The sequence below is a fragment of the Leptinotarsa decemlineata genome, unplaced genomic scaffold (genome assembly GCF_025532065.1).
Source record: "Leptinotarsa decemlineata unplaced genomic scaffold, Ldec_3_MD MMD2_tig00000026_RagTag_RagTag, whole genome shotgun sequence".
In the NCBI taxonomy this organism is placed as follows: domain Eukaryota; kingdom Metazoa; phylum Arthropoda; class Insecta; order Coleoptera; family Chrysomelidae; genus Leptinotarsa; species Leptinotarsa decemlineata.
The window spans coordinates 2050055-2071828 of NW_027412539.1; the positions used below are offsets into that span (position 1 = coordinate 2050055).

A 21774-nucleotide genomic window follows, 5' to 3' on the forward strand; every position below is an offset into this window, starting at 1 on the left:
TTCCAAAGAAAGGAGGAAAGCAATAATTTTCCAAAATAAACTCATTATAAGGATATGTAGTTCAAGCAACAAAGTAATTTTCAGACACAAACTGGAAGAAAAGCCCTCTCAGAAAAATTTATTTCGTATGAACATTGAATTTCACGAAAGAAAAAATACTTTCGAAACAACTAGTTTTATATGAACATTGAATTCTACAAAAACACTTTTTTCTTTACAGTTTGTACTGCAAACATTCTTTATGGAATTTAATCAGAAATAATTCACAGGATTGGTACCTTATACAGCAATCCTGTGAATTGAAAGAGGTAAAATTTCACTAACATGAACACTGTCAACCACGATGGCGGACATCCGATATTTCGAAATAAGACAATTGTCTTATTGCCTCTTCAGCATCAAGATTACCAATTCATTCATAAAATTACGACTTTATGTCTCGATTAAGTTGAATCTACTCATGTCATCAATTACTATACGTAATTACTTTCCCAAATTTTTTGTATAAAAATGGAGAAGTAGAATGCCGAAACCTTCCTTTCCCAAGAAAAATGTCATAATGATATATCGATTATGTTAATTAGTATGTCAAAACAAATTGATAACAAAAATCAACGTAACAACTATGATGTCCAAATCCACCATTTTTTGATATTCGTTTCATTTCAGTTTACCCCTTAATTATAAGAAATAATTTTGTACCGGATCTGAAGCCGCCCCTGACCCATACGCCAGCCAATTCATCGAATAAATACATGACTCACCACGAAAGAATGCAGTCTGAAACCGCTGCGAAAAATCTAGGCTAGTACCGAACAGACAACAGAATCCTACGATTGACCTTTACCGATATAAAAGGCCGGCTTCTCGTCCAGAGAGGGCAGTTGAGTTACGGAAGTGAATCGAGCGGTTAAACAAGGAATTCAAATAGTGGAAATAAATTAAGCGTTAGTTGCTAATTGTAATTAAATTAGTTCGTGATAGTGAAATATCGTTAGAAATAAATTTGTTCAAGACAGTAAATTCTTTAATTTGTAACAATATCATTCAACTTCAAAACTAATTGTGTTTCCGAGTTACATTATGATTTTTTTTTTATAAAGTAAAGCAAATAGTTTGAAATTCTTTAGAGAATGTTTAGATAATGTCATCAAATAACAATAATACACTCATTCATTCGACAACAATAAGCCATTCAATGCTTGTTGATAAGGAGAAGGTAATGGCTTTATGAAAAAACTATTTTCATAATCTCGAGCGTGTTTACCTTTTTCAGAATCCAATAATGACTAACATAAAATAAAGTAAACAAATGGAAAATATTCGATATTGATTTAATAATTGTAACAATAATATCTTCCCAAGTAACAGTTCATTTTATTTCTCTATCAGAAACAGAATTACTCGTCTTGGGCTCAAAAAATTAGAAAGGATGTGCGATTTTTCTCAAAATATATTTATTTATTCATCAATTTCTATTTTGTTCCCTTCTAAGTAGTCAGATATATTACACGTATACTAGCGTTTTTTTCAATACTCGAACCAGTTCTGATATGCACTTTTTGGTATGTCCTTGAGCTCTCCATGTGATTCGGTTTATGTCTCCTCAATAGTCGGAAAACGCCATCTTTCCATAGTTCTTTTCAATTTTGGGAACAGGAAAAAGTCGCAGGTGCCCAACTCTGGTTAATACGATGGCTGAGACATGATTACGATGTTGTTTTCGGCCAAAAAAAAATCCAATAAGCAATAACGAATAAGTAGGTGCATTATCGTGATGCAAAAGTAATCATTTGTTTTTCTACAATGCCGGATGTTTTCTTTGTATTGCTTCTCGCAAGCGGCGCATAACTTGACCGAACGACCTTTGCAAGAACTCCTGGTGCGTTTGTTAGAATGATGTTGACAGTGTTTTATGGTGCATTTCATTAGTTCGGACTTCCATTGTCTGATATGACATGAAATGATTTGAAATCCCTGAAACAATCAACGAAAATAAAAAGATTTGCTGAAAAATAACAATTATAATGAAATAAAATACAAGCAACAATTGAAAATTGAACAATTAACGAGAATTTAAAATTAAAAGATTGCAAGCCAAGTTGCTTCACGACATTTAAATTGTTAGTATCCACAATTGTCTTCGGGTGATGACTGGACTTATTCCTCCGAGAGATGCCTGAAGGACGAATTCTTTACGCAAGATGAGGAACTGCCCATGGGATCGCCACTTTCAACGGTTATAGCCAACATATATATGGAACCATGTGAATAATGGTAATACAGAACTAGACACCTTTCTGAAGCACATCAACAATATAAGATCTTCCATCACTTTCACAATGGAAAAGGAACTACACAACGAATTGCCATCTTTAGACATATTGGTGAAGAGGACCTACACTAAATGGGAAACATCTGTATACCGAAAACCCACTCACACGGGACAGTATCCGAACCAGGAATCAAATTACCATCAATCGACTAAGAGAGGAATAATCAATACCGTGCTTTCGAGCCCTGTTATACGAAGGAAAGTCTCGAGAAGAAACTAGGCATCATCAAAAATGATCTTCAACGGAATGGTTAATACTTCAAAGTGAAGGTGGAACAGACTTTGGCTGGAAGACAGCAAGAGCCTCAGAAGGAAAAGAAGCCGTCACAACCAGTACTTGTACTTACCTACATCAGAGGATTGTCGGAAAGGATGAGAAGAATTGGGTCCAAATATAACATCCGAACCTGCTTCAGATCCGGTAACACTATCCGTAGCAGCCTCGCGAAAACCAGGCCACCAAACGAGGACTGCGATTCCAAGAATTGCATATACCGGATACTCTGCGAGTGCGGAGAATCCTATATCGGTAAAACAAAGAGGTAATTGAAAGTTCGCATTGCCGAGCACAAGAAACATAACATCAACTGTTCTCAAGTTGAAATCATCCACAAGGAGGAACACTGCTTTAGGAGAAAATGTAAAGAAGCCGCATATATGTTGTCCAACAACGTATTTAGCCAAGCTAGCGTAGAGATACGCAACATATGGAAACCCATAATCGGGCAGAATACGGCCAACTCCCGCCAAACGGTTAGCGCCCACTAAAACCTGTGAAGCTTGGAGAGGGAAGAGTGGATATGTGAAAGCACTTGAATGACCTATAATTAGTCATCTCTCGAAGGAATAAGTCCAGACATCACCCGAAGACTATTATGGACACTAACAATCGAAACGTCGTGAAGTAACCTGGCTTGAAATTTTTTAATTTTCATTACTTTTTATTTGTTCAATTTTCAATTGTTGATGTATTTTATTTCATTGTAATTTCAGTTTTTTTTTGCTTAATATAATTGTTATTTTTCAGCTAATCTTTTTAATTTTATTGATTCTTTCAGGGATTTTGAATCATTTTATATCATATGGAAGTCCGAACTAATGAAATGAACTCCTGATGCACGATGCCACGATAATAGAAGAAACACTGGGCAAAACTTTGACATTTGATCGAACTTAACGTGCTCTTTTTGTTATTGGCTCTCCTGGGCTCTACCATTGGGACGATTGGACTTCGGTTTCGAAGTCATAACCATATAACTATGATTCGTCACCAGTTATGACCTTTTCAAGCAAATCTGAATCATCCATTTCAGAACGAACTTCGCTACCACTAACACTTCAAAACTAAAACAAACTCGAATTCCATCAGAAAAAAAGTAGTCTGAGTTGCGTGTTTTGTTGTGAAATGTTTTTTATATTTTCCACTACACGAACAGTTTTCATCATACATTCTCTAGAGTAGGTTTTTATAATGGCCTTCAATTTTTTGAAATCAAATCTTTCAAGCGAAAGGAACTAAAGCAAAAAAACTACGAGATGAGATCATTGTTAAGACGAATAGATTATGGAATGGCAGATTTGGTAATTGATGAGATAGGAATGAATGGAACTAGAGCATCGTTTCGTAGTTTTCTAAGAATGTCTAATCACGAATTTAAGAACTTTTCAAATGTACTGGGACTAAACATTTCTAAACAGAATACAAATTACAGATATGCTATATCTATGCGTGTTGTTGTCGCTGACCGTTTCCACATAGCGAACTTTATTTACAAGAACACAGACAAAACACAGAAACCTTTTGGTTTTGTCGCCTGCCGACGGGACATTTTGTTGTGGACAAAAACAGTTGCCTGCGACACACATTTTTCAAAATACTTATTATTTTAACACCTCAAGTTTTTGTTTTGTTAAAATCGACACATTTGCTGTTTTCTTGTGGATTTATCCGTTCCTTGGAAATCCACCTTACGTATCATAAATTGTTAGACATTTTCATTGCTTTCTGTATTGTTATGAAGAAATTATGAGTTTTTATTGGTTTTGTACCTTTATTTTTCATGAATTACCAAGGATAAGGAAATGAGATTTTTATTCGAATTTATTCAAATTGAATGGTGAAGGAACAATGTCCAATATTAACGATTCTATTATGTTACTAAATATATTATTTCAACAAGTTGTGCCAATAGTAAAACAACGATAAAAATAAAAACATCAATAAAAATTATTTGGCACTCAGGGGCGACTTCATTGATTCCAGTGGCGCATTTGCTTTTTCAGCTGCAGGAAAACCCGGAAAAACCTGCAGCACCACATCGTCTGAAGATCTTGATCTGCCAAATGTCCTCTCTCTCATAAAATAAAATGTAGGGTGTCTCCAGAGGCTCCAATAGATTCAATACATCGCCAGAACACTTCGTGACATGACTATCGTCAAACTTAAACCAGTCCGTTTCGTCTTTGACCAAGGCGTAATGATCAAATTCAACGCCAGAACCACAGTGAACAATGACTGCATGAATATTATAATAGTGTTCTGCTAGATTGTTATTGCTATGTTACTTAATCATTCATCATTCATACTTTCACCATCAACGCTGGTATTCCCCAGGAATCTTGTCTCCAACCCTCTCTTTATTGTATATCAACAACTTATTGGAAAAAACCAAGAATCCAACATATTGCTTTGCTGACAAATTTATTCAAATTGAATGATGTAAGGAACAATGTACAATATTAACGATTTTATTATGTTACTTAATCATTCATCATTCATACTTTCACCATCAACGCTGGTATTCCCCAGTGATCCATATTGTCTCCAACCCTCTTTTTATTGTATATCAACAACTTATTGGAAAAAACCAAGGATCCAACATATTGCTATGCTGACGACAGCACACTTGTCTCGTCATTTCATTTGGATTCCAGGACATCGGCTACGAAGGCACATCTTCACCGGCAGCAGCAGGTTGCATATCTTAATGAGGATCTAGAAGTGATTTCGAATTGGGGTGAAAGTTACCAGGTTCAATTCAATGCCACAAAAACCTATCCATCGTTTTTCTCCAAGAAGATAAATGTCTTCGAACCGGATAATATAATGTCAAGTCAGACAATTTCGCTTTCTGCTTCGATAAATTTGTTGGGGGTTGAAATGGACACCAATATGTCTTGGCACAATCATGTCGCTGGAATTGCAAAGGCTGCTTCTCGAAAGCTTGGAACACTGTTCCGAATCAGAAAACTGTACACACCTCAGCAACTTTTCATGGTTTATAAAGCTCAGATCAGACCTGGAGTATTGTTCTCATGTATGGAGCTCTTCCCTCGAACATACCCTGAAGTTGCAGGATTCCATCCAGAAAAGTGTCATCCGCCTGACTGGAGACGCGAACATCAGTTGCAACCTTGATAGTCTGGAACATCGAAGAAAGGTTGGAGATTTGTCTCTTTTCTATAGATACTTCCACGGGAAGTGTTCAAGTGACTTGGCACATTTGATTCCACCAAGAGCGCGGTACATATCAGAAATACGCGACAAACTGTGGCTACTCATCGTTTTAAGGTTCAATTCAGTACACCTCGAACTTCACTGTTTGAGAACTCTTTCATGTGGAGAAAGCGCGTTTATGAGGAATAAACTCCCTGAGAACGTTTTCCAAATGAATTTAATTTCCAGCGATCCAAATCCAATGTGAATCGCTACTTTCGCAGAGGCACCGCTCTGAGAGCGCCTTTGAGGATTTTCCTGTAGTGCTTGTGTTTTGTCCATAAAATGAAATCAGTAACCATACTAGAAGATAAAAAAATAATGAATATAACTCCAATAATGTTAACTTTCACGGCCAGGCATAACCGTGTCAAAGCTATTTTCGGGTTTTTTTATCCGTGGTCTGCAGCATTTCATGCCTGATGTTTCGTCCATGACTGCGATGGACATTATCAGATAGCCAAATTTTATTAATGTTTATTGCCTCTTTCTTTCTATTGAAATTACTTCTCTGTATCTGAATTTCTATTGTCTCTTTTCATATTCTTGGATAGTAAATTCATTCATCATCCGTGTTAGAAATCACACGTTAAAAGGTGAGACCTCATTGGTCCTTAGCTCGCACAAGTTTCTCAACTTCTGAGAGTTGTCGTTGTCGCTGATTAACGGAAAAACAGATTTCAAACAGATTTTTAAACAGATTCAGTATTTCTCTTTCTTCTGATGAGATACTGTCCCGACTCTGAGAGCAAGTTCAGCTACAGTTGATTTGTCGGTTTGTCCGAAGCGACAATTTTTCTTGGGTTCAGAGAGACGAGTACCTATACTTCTTTTTGTGGTTCCAAAGTAAACCGACCCGCAGCTTCAAGGAATCTGGTATACCCCGGGTGTTGCTAAAGTCTATTTGTTTTTTTTTTTGCCTAAATATCGGCTTCACGACGTGTTTTTCTGAAATTTTCCTGATCCAGTCTGTAACAGTTTTAACATAGAAAAGGAAAGTTTTTCCCAAGCTGTGATTTCTTTGGCGTTCTATCTCCTGGGTTATATGGCCCGTTCGAATTCTACTTCGCTGTACCCATTCCATTTGAAGGCATTTTTAGGTGATTGGGTTCCCCAGGAAGACTCTCAGGTTCACAGATGCGTCCTGACAAATTCCAGCATTATAGTTTCTGCGTTGACAACTACTGGAGCACTTCGACCGTTACCTCATCGCCTTTGATAATGTCTTCCGCAGTAGTAGACAAAACGTCAGGCATGAAAACCTGCAAACCACGGCCAAAAAAAAACGAAAAATAGCTTCACAATGAATAGAAATGTTGAAACAAATGATAATATCTTCGACCACTAGTTTACAAAGTCTTCATAAGTGTCGCGACAAGCAACAAACACACACGTGATTTCTATGTACAATCCAAATTCCAAGATTCAAATTCCTTATGATAACCATTCATTCTGAAGTGTTTACAAGAGGACATACAAGATATTGTGTCATCAATAGCCTTTCAACAACTGCTGATTATATCTTCAATTGTTTTTAACGACACGTACATTGATATAATGTACGTGTGAAGATTACTACCATGTTTCGAGACTTATAAGCTCTTATCTATAGTCTCACTAAATGCTCCTGGCAACAAAATGAAGTAATATGTACGTTCCATAGTATTAAACATAAATTTTCTTTGAAAGGAATACGTCGAAGCAATGAAGGTAACCGACTTCTTGTGCTCCCAAGATTAAAAAAAATTATTCATCATTTTTATCAGATACTAACATAAATATTTAGTGAAAAAAGGAGAGTACAAAAAGTCGAGGATATCGAAAATTGATTTTAGTTAACTTCGATAACATTTATATTGTTCAATTTTTTTAAAAGATCACTTCTTGTCCTCAATATCACTTATTAAGGACAATATGAATGTATGTTTAGTCATAAATATAGATTTGAAAAATAACAGGATACAATGGAAAACTAGATAATACGTTTATTCGCAAGAAGTCATATTAATATATTGTCTTGCGATGAATGAGGCTTATCATATATTATGTAAAATTGGAACATTTTTGAAATGGGACAAAATTATTTATATTTTCTGAACAATATGTATGATATTCATATGAAAAATGCAGTTTTGTGTGTTTTTTTTATCATATAATAATTGATTCAACAACAGTACGTAAGATATTCACATAACTATGGCCCCAACCTTAAAATTGTTTTTGACGGATATAATAATGAAGATTAATATTCTTAGAAATATAACACTCAGAGTTTTAAAGATATCAAACCCCAAATATTGAAATTGCAATATACATTTCATTAAAGGATATCTGAAACTTGAATGAAATGAATAAAAACACTTTTATCTAATTACCACCGGTAGATTTTATTTATACGACCGGTTTGGGGTTTGACCCCATTATCAAGTATAAAAACCAATAGTAATTAGACAAAAGTGTTTTTATTCATTTCATTAAAGTGATCATGAATTACCATAAAATAAACAAGTCATCAATCACACATATGATATCTGAAACGAAATAATTATCCAACCAAATTACATAATAAAATAATAAATAAAAACTATCTGACGCAAAACACACACAAAGAATAACAAATACGAAAGATTCCAAAAATTTTTCTTCAAAATTCCATTTATTCGTAATCTGTCTGAAATACCAGCATACAGTCTAAAAGATGAAAATGCACAAATAGCTTTTCAAAAAGAAAATACTCTCAAAGTTTTTTCGAAACTGTCACTCCACTCGAATCACAATATAATTTACAAGATCCCATGTCAAGATTGTGATGCAGTTTGTATAGGATAGACGAAACAATATTTAAAATAAAACATTGCCGAACACAAACACAGTCTCCAAATTTAATACTGAAGAAAAATCAAATTTCATTACTAGAATATGCCTCTAACAATTTACATCAGTTCAATTTTGATCACACCAAGATTATTGCTCAAGAATATATTCTGGAAAAAAAACTCTTACGTAAAATGATGGAAATCAAAAAAATAATTATAGTATAAATGAAAGAACAGAGATAAATAAATTAATTATTATGGATTTTATATGCATTAAAAACCAATAATATTTTTGCATTTTTTATGACGATAGCAGATACAAAATTCACCATTCCATTATTAACTACTCCGAACTGAAGAAAAATCAAATTTCATTACTAGAATATGCCTCTAACAATTTACATCAGTTCAATTTTGATCACACCAAGATTATTGCTCAAGAATATATTCTGGAAAAAAAAACTCTTACGTAAAATGATGGAAATCAAAAAAATAATTATATTATAAATGAAAGAACAGAGATAAATAAATTAACTATTATGGATTTTATATGCATTAAAAACCTATAATATTTTTGCATTTTTTTATGACGATAGCAGATACAAAATTCACCATTCCATTATTAACTACTCCGAACAGCAAGAAGGAGTAGGTTGTGAATTCAAACGTATTGTCGTTTGAATTCACAACCTGGTACAGAAAAAAATCATTAGTTGTGAATTCAAGCAAAACAGTGGTGATGCATTTTTACCATAGAACGATTAAAAAAATTAGACCACTTGTGGTCGGGATAGGAAAAGAGATTATTTCATTATCAGACAAAACCAAATTTTTTGGTACGGTCATAGATAGCAACATGTCGTGGGAGTTAAGTATAGCTCAAGTGAATAAAAAATTCAATTCGGGGTACTTTGCTATTAGACAATTGAGATCGGTATTCAAACAGAAAACAGCTCCTAAATGTTTATTTTGCCCTTATATACTGTCACATCTCATATAATATCGCTGTGTGGGGTTGCTCCTCCAAGCTTCATAGAATTTTTGTGTCCCAGAAAAGGGTTATACGACTAATATTCAAATTACAGTGCCGAGAGTCTTACAAAAAAACATTTATTGAAAATGGAATTATGTGTGTACCATGTATATATATTTACAAGTGCATACTAGTATTCAAGAAATACTCACACGATCACCATTGAAACTCTGAAATTCATTCGTACCCAACGAGACACGGTAATTTGATAAGGCTTCAAAAACACTCTACATCGTTTTTTGAAAAGTGTCCATCTTTCGCAGGTGCAAAATTTTTCAATAATCTTCCTGTAAATTAAGAAATGAAAAAAAATTAATATTTTCAAAGTCAAACTGAAAGAGTTCTTGATTAACGGTTGCTTTTACAGTACAGCAGAATATTTGAGTCAATATGAGGACTGATAATATAAGAGTTGATAATGAAATATGCTTTGTGAAATATTCTATCTGTATGTTTGTATGTCATATATATGTAAATGTGTGTTTGTGCATATATGTATGTATTTTATTTTCCATGTGACGTATCCTATATCATTTTATGATCTTGAAGGATTTAATAAACATTATTATTATTATTGTTATTATCAACATTATTATTACTGTGTGCAGAATATTCCATCACTCGTTCATTCACCCTCACTCCTCCGGAGCGGTCCTCAACTTACTGATGGGCACTTCAGCAAGATTGACATCTGACCGTCTTTCGTCGAAAGTAGCCTCTAGGTGCTTTTACTTTCTGATCGAATGTATTGTTTTATCTTGACTTTCCTAACTGAATTTTTGGATGGGGTCCCCAAAAACTAATAGGAGACTATTGTTTTAAAAATAAGAGATCGCGGTCGAGTGTTTTTCGTTGGACCTGAAAAGGAAGTGTTTGTTATCAGTTAGACATTTTTTTATACTTACCGGAGCCGCCTGACAGCGACTATCGGAGAGGTGGTCGTTGGTTCTGCTTGGTTGAGCTCCATCTGCTGGCAGAGGCACAGAATATATTCTTTATTTCTTCTTTATTCTGTTCTTCATTGGCTTTTCTTCAGGACACCGTATAGAAGTAAACACTTCTTGTTGTTAAGTTTTTATCGAATTCAATTTTTTGTTGGTTTTAGTGGATTTTTTATTCGTTTATTTTGTTGTAATGTAACTTTCGTTTCTGTATTACTATTTATATTGGTGTTATCGGCATCGACTACATTGGTCATTAGCCTCGTGTCCTAGGTAGGCAATGTTAATAACTCCCCAAAAGCCACCTAAGGAACATCATGGGTATTCGCAGTCCGTCAGCCATGTAACGTTGCAGAATGATCCTAGCTTCAACTAAATAAATTCTCTCGAGCAAAATATCTGGTCGAGGTTGGGATCGAACTACCATTGCGCCAACTCACGGCTGAATATTTATATTATCTTCATTTTTTAAAATAGATTATTCTATAATAGTATAATCTTTGTCTATATACAATGGTATAATGACTATATTGCAAATATATAAAATTCTGATGATTACAAACGTAACTTTTGCAAAATTGAAACATAAAAACCATTTTTGATTACCAATGAGACAAACATTATGAACGCAGTGCAATAGTGGCCTCTGAATAATTTAAATTTTTCGAAAACATCAGAAGATAATTCAATTAGTTTTCAACGTCGTTTTCACCAAGCAGCAGCCTCTTATGACCAACCTTTGAAAGTTTTCAGGAGATTCTATATATATTTTTTATGACCATCATTTGAGCATATCGTTTATATTGAATTATATTATATCAAGTAAAGTACCTAGAAATTGATATACCTACATATGACGACGAGAGCCTCAAGACTTATACTGCCCCAATTTTGATTTAGCAGTACAGAACTGAAAATTCGTGAAAATAAATAAAGTATGAGAATTCAAAAAATTTCAATTGTTGGGATGATCCATTTCAAAATGAAAGAAGTCGGATAAATATTCCATTGGTGGATGTATTTTATCCACTTCCAATTACTCATCCATTTGAGAAAGTTGGAAATATATGATTCTACCTGATTTTTGAGTTTCTAACCTTTCACAATCTGAAATATAAACAAAACTGAAATTATGGAGAAACTCTTGAAGTTAATGAAGAACAAACTTAAAATTTCATTCAGAAAATTTAATGTTATATGCGAGTAAACCAGTGAAACTTCCAATCAATCACAAGCGCTGTCCCAGACTAAAAGTTAACTGTTTGGTGTTCCTTGTTCTCTTGTATAAGGAGCATTACATAAAAGTATGTATTTTATAGAGTATTTTATTGATGACCTATGTGTATTATTTTCTGGTCTCAACTGTTTTCTATTTTCCAATAGAAAGACATTTCCAGCCTTGCGATCCTTACTTCAGTTTTAACAAGAAAAAATCCATCTATAAGATAACGGAACGAACAATAAATAGTGGCGCCCAAGAAAACCCAATGAAATATATATATATATATATATATATATATATATATATATATATATATATATATATATATATATATATATATATATATATTTAAAAGTTATAGAGTATTCAGTTACACCCTGCATGTATCACCACCAGTACACATGTGACATAGAATAAAAAGATAATACCTCGTTAATCTTCAACTCGCATGAGGTTCCACCTCTGAGGGTTATCTTTCGTATGAGACCTATAGCTGGTTAACAGAAAAACATAAGTATTTTTATTTAGCTCATTTGTAAGGTGGATAACATTCATAAACCTTGATTTTGCTAATAAAAAATTTAAATCCCCCAAAAATCAAGATTTCACTGGCTCAAGTATATTTGCGTATCGGTAAAATAAGAGATCTCATTAATTTTCTTTATCATTCTCTCTTTCTTTCTTCAATCAACTATGCATGGTATGAATTAAAATCCTTTATTAAACAATATAGGAACAGCCTTAACGAAATTGTAACAAAAATGGATTTATCACACAATGAACTATTGACTAAACTATCATATATAATTTTATAACCAAAATCAAATGACTTCCTAAGCCTTCTGGAGGTACTCATCAAACAAGAACAGAGACAGTGAGCTGTCCGGACCGTCCAACAAATCACTCAAATCGGTGGTGTAGCCAGCTAACTTCCTGATCACATCTCTTTGTTTATGAACGAACTCCTTCTCCAAATGATCCGAAATTTCGGGATCGTGGAAGCTCTTGCTCTTCCTTGTAGCTTCGCTGTGAATTTCGTGAGCCTCCAGAGCGAATTTCTTCTCAAAATCCAGAGCTTTGGCAACAGCAGCCAGTTCGTATAGTTCGAAACTGCGATCCACCTCGTTCTCCAGAGCCAAATCCTCGGAAATTGCTGCGAAGTTCATGTAACCTCCGCGTTTGGTAATGTACTTGATGAGCTCGATACCTTCCTCCCATTTGCTATCGGAGAGAGATCGGAAAAGCTTCTCAAATCCTGCACGGTTCTTTTCGTAGTTGGCGAAATGGGTGGACATCAGCAAATATTCGAAGGACCGGATGAAGTGGTGGTTGGCAAACTTCTGTAGCTCCGGTTGAACTGCATCGATAGCTCCATATCTGGCAGTACAGTTAAGAGTGGAAGTATCTGAAATAAGGAGATAATATCATTAGTATTCTAATTATAATTGAATGTATTTTCAATTTCCGTTACTCATTACACGCGTTTTTCCCTTGATTTTGAATCAAATGAAAATGTAAGTCAGATAATCGATACAAGTTCAAGTAATTGTAAACTTCTGATTGCATGATGTGAAAAACCTCGAGCAAGACTTTCAACAGATTTACTGCCCATACATAAAATATATGATTTTTGGGACAGTTCAGATTTTCGTGATGTTTTTGTGGAACCAACCGTTAGTTGAAAATGGAAAAAGAACTTCAAACGGTTGCCAGTGAGAACAGCTACTCCCCTTTGTATAAAGAATGATTAAAATTTGTGCTTCATCAGGAAAAAAACAGTTATTGTAATACTGCTTTAGCAACATTTCTAATACACTTGTGAATAGTTGTGAATAGTGATGACTGAGGCGGTATAGCGATACCGGGTATTTTTACGGCAGGTACAGATAGTTTTCTCATTTCTGGTCAATAAATAACTCTACTATTAGAAAGAGTTAACCTTCACAAGATTTTTAGAGGTTGAAGCAAGGTCCTATTGGATAAGATTTTATTGAGATCTTCGTGCAAAACTGTAGATCGGGTATGTCGATATAAACTGCAATAACTGAACCTTGAGGTACGCCAGCAGTTGAAGCGTTCAAAAACATTGTTTTGTCATAGTACAGAATTGGCCTGAAAATGCTTAACGACATCATATAGTAATGAACTCGTTAGGAAACAAGAGGATTGTGCCGAATTCTTGGGGTTCTTGCATACTCTTCGTGAGCAAAAAATAGCAGGATCAATACTCCTGACCGCTCTGGATTGAATGATCCCGTACAGTCTATCTCGTTGTATGTACATCTTTTGCTAGAAAAATCCTCACTTCTTTACTTTGTAGTAAATGTTCAAGAGGTAGCAAAAACGTATGTGATTTTCTGGAATTTCAACTAGCGTTTCCTAACATGACTGGTAACCAGTCCGCGAAAAGCTCAATCTGAAAATTGAACTTTTAAAGGGTGTTGAGACACTGTATTTACAAACATGCGCTTAACTGACTATTATAAGAAAGCAAGTATAGCTGATGCACCAGTCAATCTAATAACAACACTGATGATCTTCAAACATGACTCAACCTCTGACGGAAGCACCAAACTCTTACGAAGGTTCGAAATACATGAACACTTCAATCTGGCAGACCACTATTATAATCTTCATGCAGTCATTGTTCAATGTGGTTCTGGTGTTTAATCTGGTCATTATTACGCATTGGTCAAAGATAAAACGAAATGGCTTAAGTTTGACGATAATCGTGTCACTAACTGTTCTGGCGATGTCTTGAATTTATTGAAGCCTCTGGAGACACCCTATATTTTGTTTTATGAAAGAGAGGACATTGGCAAATCAAGATCTTCAGATGATGTGGTGCTGCAGGTTTTTCCAAGTTTTCCTGCAGCTGAAAAAGTAAATGCGCCACTGGAATCAATGAAGTCGCCCCGGAGCGCCAATTAATTTTTGTTGTTGTTTCATAATTTCATTATTTGTATTACTTTCTTGATAAACAGAAAATATACAAAAAAATCAATATTTGGGAAAAAATAAACATCATCAATGCAAAGAGTACAATATTGTTTATCGATCAATATATATCACGACACGATAGAATAAATTCTTATCAAGATATGGAGCTACAAAAACACATGACATTAAAACGTAGAAAACTTTTGAAACAACATATAGAAATGTTTATATTGAAGTGTTTTATCTCAATCGAAAAGAAGGTAATTCGTCATATTCCGTATAAAATCCTAAACCATCACTATTGAACTTTCAATCCGCCAATGACTCGTTAATACTGAGAAGTCAATTCCTTTTATACTAGTGACTCATAGATGCAAATGAAACTATTTTTGTGGTGGATACAAACTATCCTTCGACTCATTCATAATCATAAATATAATATGAATATGTGAATAAAAAGTAGAGTAATTTTTATTAACATGAATTGATTGTTATAAAACAAATATAAAAGATTCAAACTTTGGTCCAACAAAAAAAAAACATGAAAATGAATCAGAAGACGATACTAAAAACAGCTAAAAACAGAATAAAATTAACCAAACTCAGAAATTCAAAAATTGCCTGAGTGGATCATATTACTTCTTGGGCTAGGCGCAAATTGAGCGTGTAAGCTGACCTTTGCGAGACGAACGTGTCACAAGCGTAGCGTGAATGATCCGCAAATTGAATATTCCTGGTGTGATCACTTGAACGACCCCTTCAACATATAAACTAGTTTCTCAAAAACTCTGGACCTACGGCACTCTTGATGAAGAAGTAATGAAGAGATTCAATAAATATCAGTATTCCATTCATAGATAGGGATCTAGACGCAAATTGAGCATGTCTGAGCTGACCTGTATGAGCCGCACGTGGCTAACGCGTAGCGTAGATGATCCGCAAATTGACAGCAGTTTCAAAGTGATAATATTACCGCTTACCGGAATCAGAATCCGACAATGATGCTGAAGACGAACTTTTGCTTTATTGTTTACTCGTTAATAATAAAGTAAAATCACCCAACAAGAATATTCTCTAGGAAAGGAAAAAATGTGGACAGTTTATGATATCAAAGAAGATGAGTGATAGTGATTTAAGTAATTACTTCCGAATGAATCAAAATGAATTTTGCAGAAGTGCATAGTATGATCCAAAGGGATGTAATGCCCAACAACCTATTCCTATTGAGTATACAAAGCCGGACACGAAGTTGCGCGACTAACATGACACGTGACTAGCGTGACACGTGACTCGCGTGGAACAGTGTTGATACACAATTTTTCGTGCCAATTCTTTCGCGTGTCGCCAAAGGCTTTATCTATGTAAAGTCATATCACAGAACTCATATGCGTTTTTGTAATTCAGTAATATATAAAATAAGAATAATTTATTTTTGTCTCTTATTAGAAAATGTAAATTCTTACGATATAGTTACAATGTATTATAAAGTGTTTCTATAATCATTGCAATTTATCAAAAAATATAACATTCTAGTGAAGTACTCGTATTTCTGGTTTTGTTATCACAAAAAAAGGTTATTTCAATCAAGATAACCTTACAAAGGTTGTGTAACAATGATCATGTTTTTAAATGCTATTAATGAATATTTAAAAGTATTATCGGTTGCAAATTAATGAAAATAATAAAAAACGGCCCATATGAAATAGAACTCTTTCTCAATTGTAATATGACTAATAGGTTGCAAGGTAATTTGATGCATATCATAAAATTACGATTAGTCACTTTATATAGTGTGAATTATTACAAAGAGAAAGGATGTTGTGAAATATTATAGCAAGTTGATCCATAGACCAATTTATGAATTGAAAAACAGTATTTCTTGCTACTGCATACCACTGCATACTACTGCATACCACTGATCTTAAAATTCGAAAAAATATCGACTTAAGGACAGTTAGATACTTGAAATATTAGAAAATTAAAAATAGGTTTGTTATCAGAAAAAAAAGATATGTAATATTTGTTATCCAATTTTAATTTTAGAAATAATTTTTCCCCAAAAAAATTGAAGATTAAAAAACTTTTTCTTGATACAGTTTTGGTGATGTATTTCTCATTAATTTCAGAACTCATGATTAGTAAATATCTATAATTCTTCAAAAAGTCGTTGATATATTCAATGTGTTGCTTGAATAAACAAATTCTCATCAATAAAGATTTATATTTTTCATTCAGCAAAAAATAACGAATTCAATCATTTGTATCTTAAAAATGTTTCTATATTTTTCTGAATCTAAACAGAAGATATGGATGAAAAATATCTTTTTTTCTTCATTATGAGTAATAGCAAGTTCATGATTTAAAATCCAAAATTGTCTCGAAATATTTTGTTCAAACAATAAAAAGCAAAATTTTTTGCCACTTAAACGTTTGGGAGAAAATATTATTTTTATTAATGATTGTATTTATTCAATAATTAGCAAAATTCCTACTTCAAATTTTTCACATAAAATGTGTGAAAGTTGTAAACATACACAGTATCATTGACAACGGGTGAACTTTTCTGTCAATGTTTTTTAGTCAAGTAAAATAAACAAATAATTGATACTTGAATTATATTTTTGGAATACAGAATACTTTGATGAAAAATGTTTATATTTTCCTAGTTTGGTAAGAAATCGACTGTAATTTAAGCACTTTCGTGCACTGGCGGACGAATATTTATATCAAAATAATCATGAAAATGAATAAACCGATCCGTTACTCGATGAAAATTAATGACGTTATCTATGATAATGATCAAGCAACTTTCACAAATAACTTTTTTCATACCGATGTCTTCACAGGAATTAAACCTGATAAAAAAAACACTGCAGATTTGTTCTACCACTTAACCTCCCAATTTGCACATTTCAGAACACAGACAGTAGAAATGAGGAATATCCTAACATGTCTTCTTAGTTTCATCCTTTCTTGAATAATTGGTTTCTATTATCGCCGAAATAGAAATTGATGATGCTGTGTTGAAAAATACCCAATAATAGATATCAAACGAGTATTTCAATTTTGTATTTGAATATTCACCCTATAGTAAGTAAATGGAAGTGCTTGAATCACAGTCGATTTAACCCGAAAATACGAAAATTCATATTCAATATAGGAAAGAGAAAATAACTTATTTGTTACGACCGTTTACTTGAAAATGGTTCAATAAACCTAAACCGGTCGTGAGAAATAAAAATCTCAGTGGAAATTAGACAAAAGTTATTTTTTCTATCCTATACGAAAGTAGAAATATTTTCCATCAAAGTTGACAATTTTTTCTGAAAAACAGTATGTCAAAAGTTAGACCTTTGAGATATTCATTCATACTTTGATAAACATACCACCCAAAATGAGAACAGAACATGATACTAATAATTGTGTGGATAAAATATGTAGCAATTCATTTAAGCTGCCTCAATTCTTGTCTGGAATTAATAAATGACAAATATTGGCAAATATGGTGCAATAAAATGTGTTCACATTTTATCTGCAATATCATTGCAAAATTAGATATTGTTTTCACATTTCAATCTGGTATAATAATTATGTTTACTGTCTACAATCCTAACGGTTTTAATTCAATTTATGGAAAGTTGTTTATTCAATGAAAATTCATATCTCCAGTTCGTCGAATTGATGAAATTCCGTCTTTGGCAGAAACCACATTGTACATCTTGCATTTTCGAGTGCACAAAATATTAAGTAGTGTTACGATGGGTATAACATAACTTATAAGAATGTATTTGGCAATGAAATTTTTCATTGTCTATATTTTTATCCGGTCCGTTCAACGCAAATGGTGGGTGTGCAAGGTCTAAATGTATTTCTTATCAAATTTTTTCGAACTGACATAGTTAATATAGCACTATGATGTGCAATCTCTCTCAATGATACATACTTCTGTGTCCTCGGTTTTTCCGTAAACTCCTCTCAATGCGTTGAAAATATCTTTTGAATGACTGAAGTCTACCAGATTTTAAAACAATTTTTTTACCGGGGTACAATTCCCCATACAATATAGATCCAGTAGCATTTCTCAAACATATCGCGTATTCAAAAAGCAAAAGTTTTTTGTTACCAGGAGTGAATTCCTGAAATAGTCGATTTTGTAACAATTTTGACCGACTTTTAAAGGTGAATGTATGCACACTCGATTAACAAAGAACAAGTAACAAGTTTCAATGATTAATTACTAAAGGGCAAGTAACAAAAAAGGTGTTTATGCATTCCCAATTGAAAAGTCGAAATGAATTAGTGCAAGCGCTTGAGCCTTTATCGGAAAAAAATCTGTAAGAGCTACCTTATTGTATACCTACTATTGTGTATTTTTAACACATCATCAATTTATAGAAACAAAGGTAAATTTTCGTTATGTGGACACCCGGCGATTTTGAAAAAATTTTTGACTGTACTTACGTATTTTGATGCGTAGATTACGAATCCGAAAGAAAAAAGCGGCGCTCTCCCTTATTTAAAAAGTTACGGCCCTTCAAAGTTCAGAAAAGGGCAATTTTTCAGCCTTCTTTTTCACTAAATAAACTATTTAAAAACACAAGCATTTATTCACTAGGTCACCTTTACACCTTATTCCTCCTTCTTTAACACTTTTCACTTCAATAATCAACATTTTTCTTATAAAAAACTTAATTTAAAAACGAATGTTTCTCCTGGTGACATTATTCTATTTTTAGGTTATTTACTAGTGACATTTCAGAAAAAAGCGGTTGGTATTTGCCGTCGCCTACTATTTCAAATTCGTAATACACCACCAAAAAACAATTTACGATCTAAAAAATGAAGGTAAAAAACATTTGAATTACTTCAGGAATATGGACTGCATCAGTCGTACCAACCATATCATTAACCTTAAAAACGTAAAATACAGTGATATGTAACCAAAAAGCAGCTCCGTACATTTTTTAACATTTTTATAAGAAAAATGTTGATTATTGAAATGAAAAGTGTTAAAGAAGGAGAAATAATGTGTAAAGGTGACCTAGTGAATAAATGCTTGTGTTTTTAAATAGTTTATTTAGTGAAAAAGAAGGCTGAAAAGTTGCCCTTTTCTGAACTTTGAAGGGCCGTAACTTTTTAAATAAGGGAGAGCGCCGCTTTTTTATTTCGGATTCGTAATCTACGCATCAAAATACGTAAGTACAGTCAAAAATTTTTTCAAAATCGCCGGGTGTCCACATAACGAAAATTTACCTCGGTAAATTTTCGTGGTAAGGAAAGCGAATGTTCATTTCATAGTTTTTTAAGAATGCGGGTAATAACCTGAAGCAATTGTGAACAAAACAAAAAAAAATCGAACACAACAATTAGGTACGTAACACATTCACAAGACAGGAAATAAGTATTGACCATGTAGACACTCCACAAGTCCAGTTCAATAGTTTATAGATTTTCAAGGTCAGATCTACAGATCTAGGTACTCGATCATCCTCGTCTGTCAAGGCCAACAACAACCTTCAAATTCAAAACACCAAAACAAAGGATGGTATGTACTCACATTTTTTATTGGTCGTTTTGCAGGCCTCAACTGCGTCCTTGTAACAATAGTCATCAGCTGCAGATGCAACAGCGCAAAAGATAGCGATAACGATGAAAACCTTCATGATCCCTAAAAAATATATATTAGGTACTTGTACAACGACTCGAACTAAAAATGTTTCTAACCTGGTATCTCGCCAGCGTAATCACGAGTAAAACTTATTCTAAAATACAAAACAAATTTTATTGGTGCGTAGCAATAACCACAGACAAACGTAAGCGATTGTAGTTCTAGACGGCGTGCGCAACAATGTAGAACACACCGGAATTCCAGAGACGGATTGGGTCAAAATAATGAATTTCAAGAAGCCATAAAATATTTTCAAATTGAAAATCAGTCGTCAATTGTGTATCATTTGTTTTACTAGCGACATTTTCTACAGGTTGGAGAGATTATTTTACCAATCGTGACACAAAGTCGAGGCTATTATAATTTTCTTGATAACATTTTAGTAAAGTAAACCATTACTACAAATCAGGAGCAAAGAATAAGTGATATTTTTTATTTCAAATTAACCTTCACGAGATCATACATAAGTGGGCAAATTTATTTCAGTTTGATCTTTCTCTTGAAGATGATCACTTGGTGATCAAAACACGTGTCGAGGTGTTAAAATAACGGTTTAGTGTTGGGAAAAAACTCCAGTAATAATCATTACTAGACCAAAAGTTTCAAACAGTGCATCACAAATATAGTTTATTGTTATATTGGATCAATTGTTAGATGTAGGTGATGATTCAAATGCATTAATCATCTCACCCGTTGATTTAAAGGAGCAGATGAATTTTGAATAGTCTATGAAATTTTGATTTGTCTAATACATAAGACTGTTGTCATTGAATCCACGGTAACAAAAAGCCCTACAAATTTCAAACACCAAAACTATCTACAACAGTATATATGTAACCAATATGTGTCTCAAATGTCTAATAAATTTAAAAAATTAGCAAATTTGACCAAAACCATGTTAGTAACAATTAGAGTACATTAAAAAAATTCTGACTCGACGTGCAGAGCTGAATCAATACTTTTCCAGTTCTTCAATGCTTGATTTTCTTTACGATGGTATCGAGATGGGAATTATTTGATTCTACTCGTTCTTTGAACAAATCAGTTTCGAATTCTGTTAGATTTTTTTTTGTAAATATCATAGTATGCTTAGTCACACAAGATACCGCAGACAATTGTTTGTGTTCATTTCTCCAAAACAAACACTTATCCCAAACATCACTCTTCTTGACGCGCGTTACACCATTCGAGGTGGCGACTTCAGGAGATGAAGAACACTGATTACTTGATAATTGTATTTCTCTGTTGTTTGGACAAAAAAAGTTGGTAATATTTTTCGCAAACTCATGTTTGATAATTTCTGAATGAAAAATATGCTATTAT

The 21774-nt window shown here is 33.5% G+C and overlaps 1 protein-coding gene across 1 annotated transcript; it reads right to left on the bottom strand.

Moving 5' to 3' along the window:
• Positions 1-12544: 12544 nt before the first annotated feature.
• Positions 12545-20661, bottom strand: LOC111513008 (ferritin light chain). Its single transcript, XM_023169164.2, has 3 exons — positions 20508-20661; positions 20341-20451; positions 12545-13248 (listed from the first exon to the last, which is right to left on the bottom strand). The coding sequence occupies exons 2-3, from the start codon at positions 20444-20446 to the stop codon at positions 12677-12679; spliced, it is 678 nt and encodes a 225-aa protein (XP_023024932.1). The 5' UTR covers positions 20447-20451; positions 20508-20661; the 3' UTR covers positions 12545-12676.
• Positions 20662-21774: the final 1113 nt, after the last annotated feature.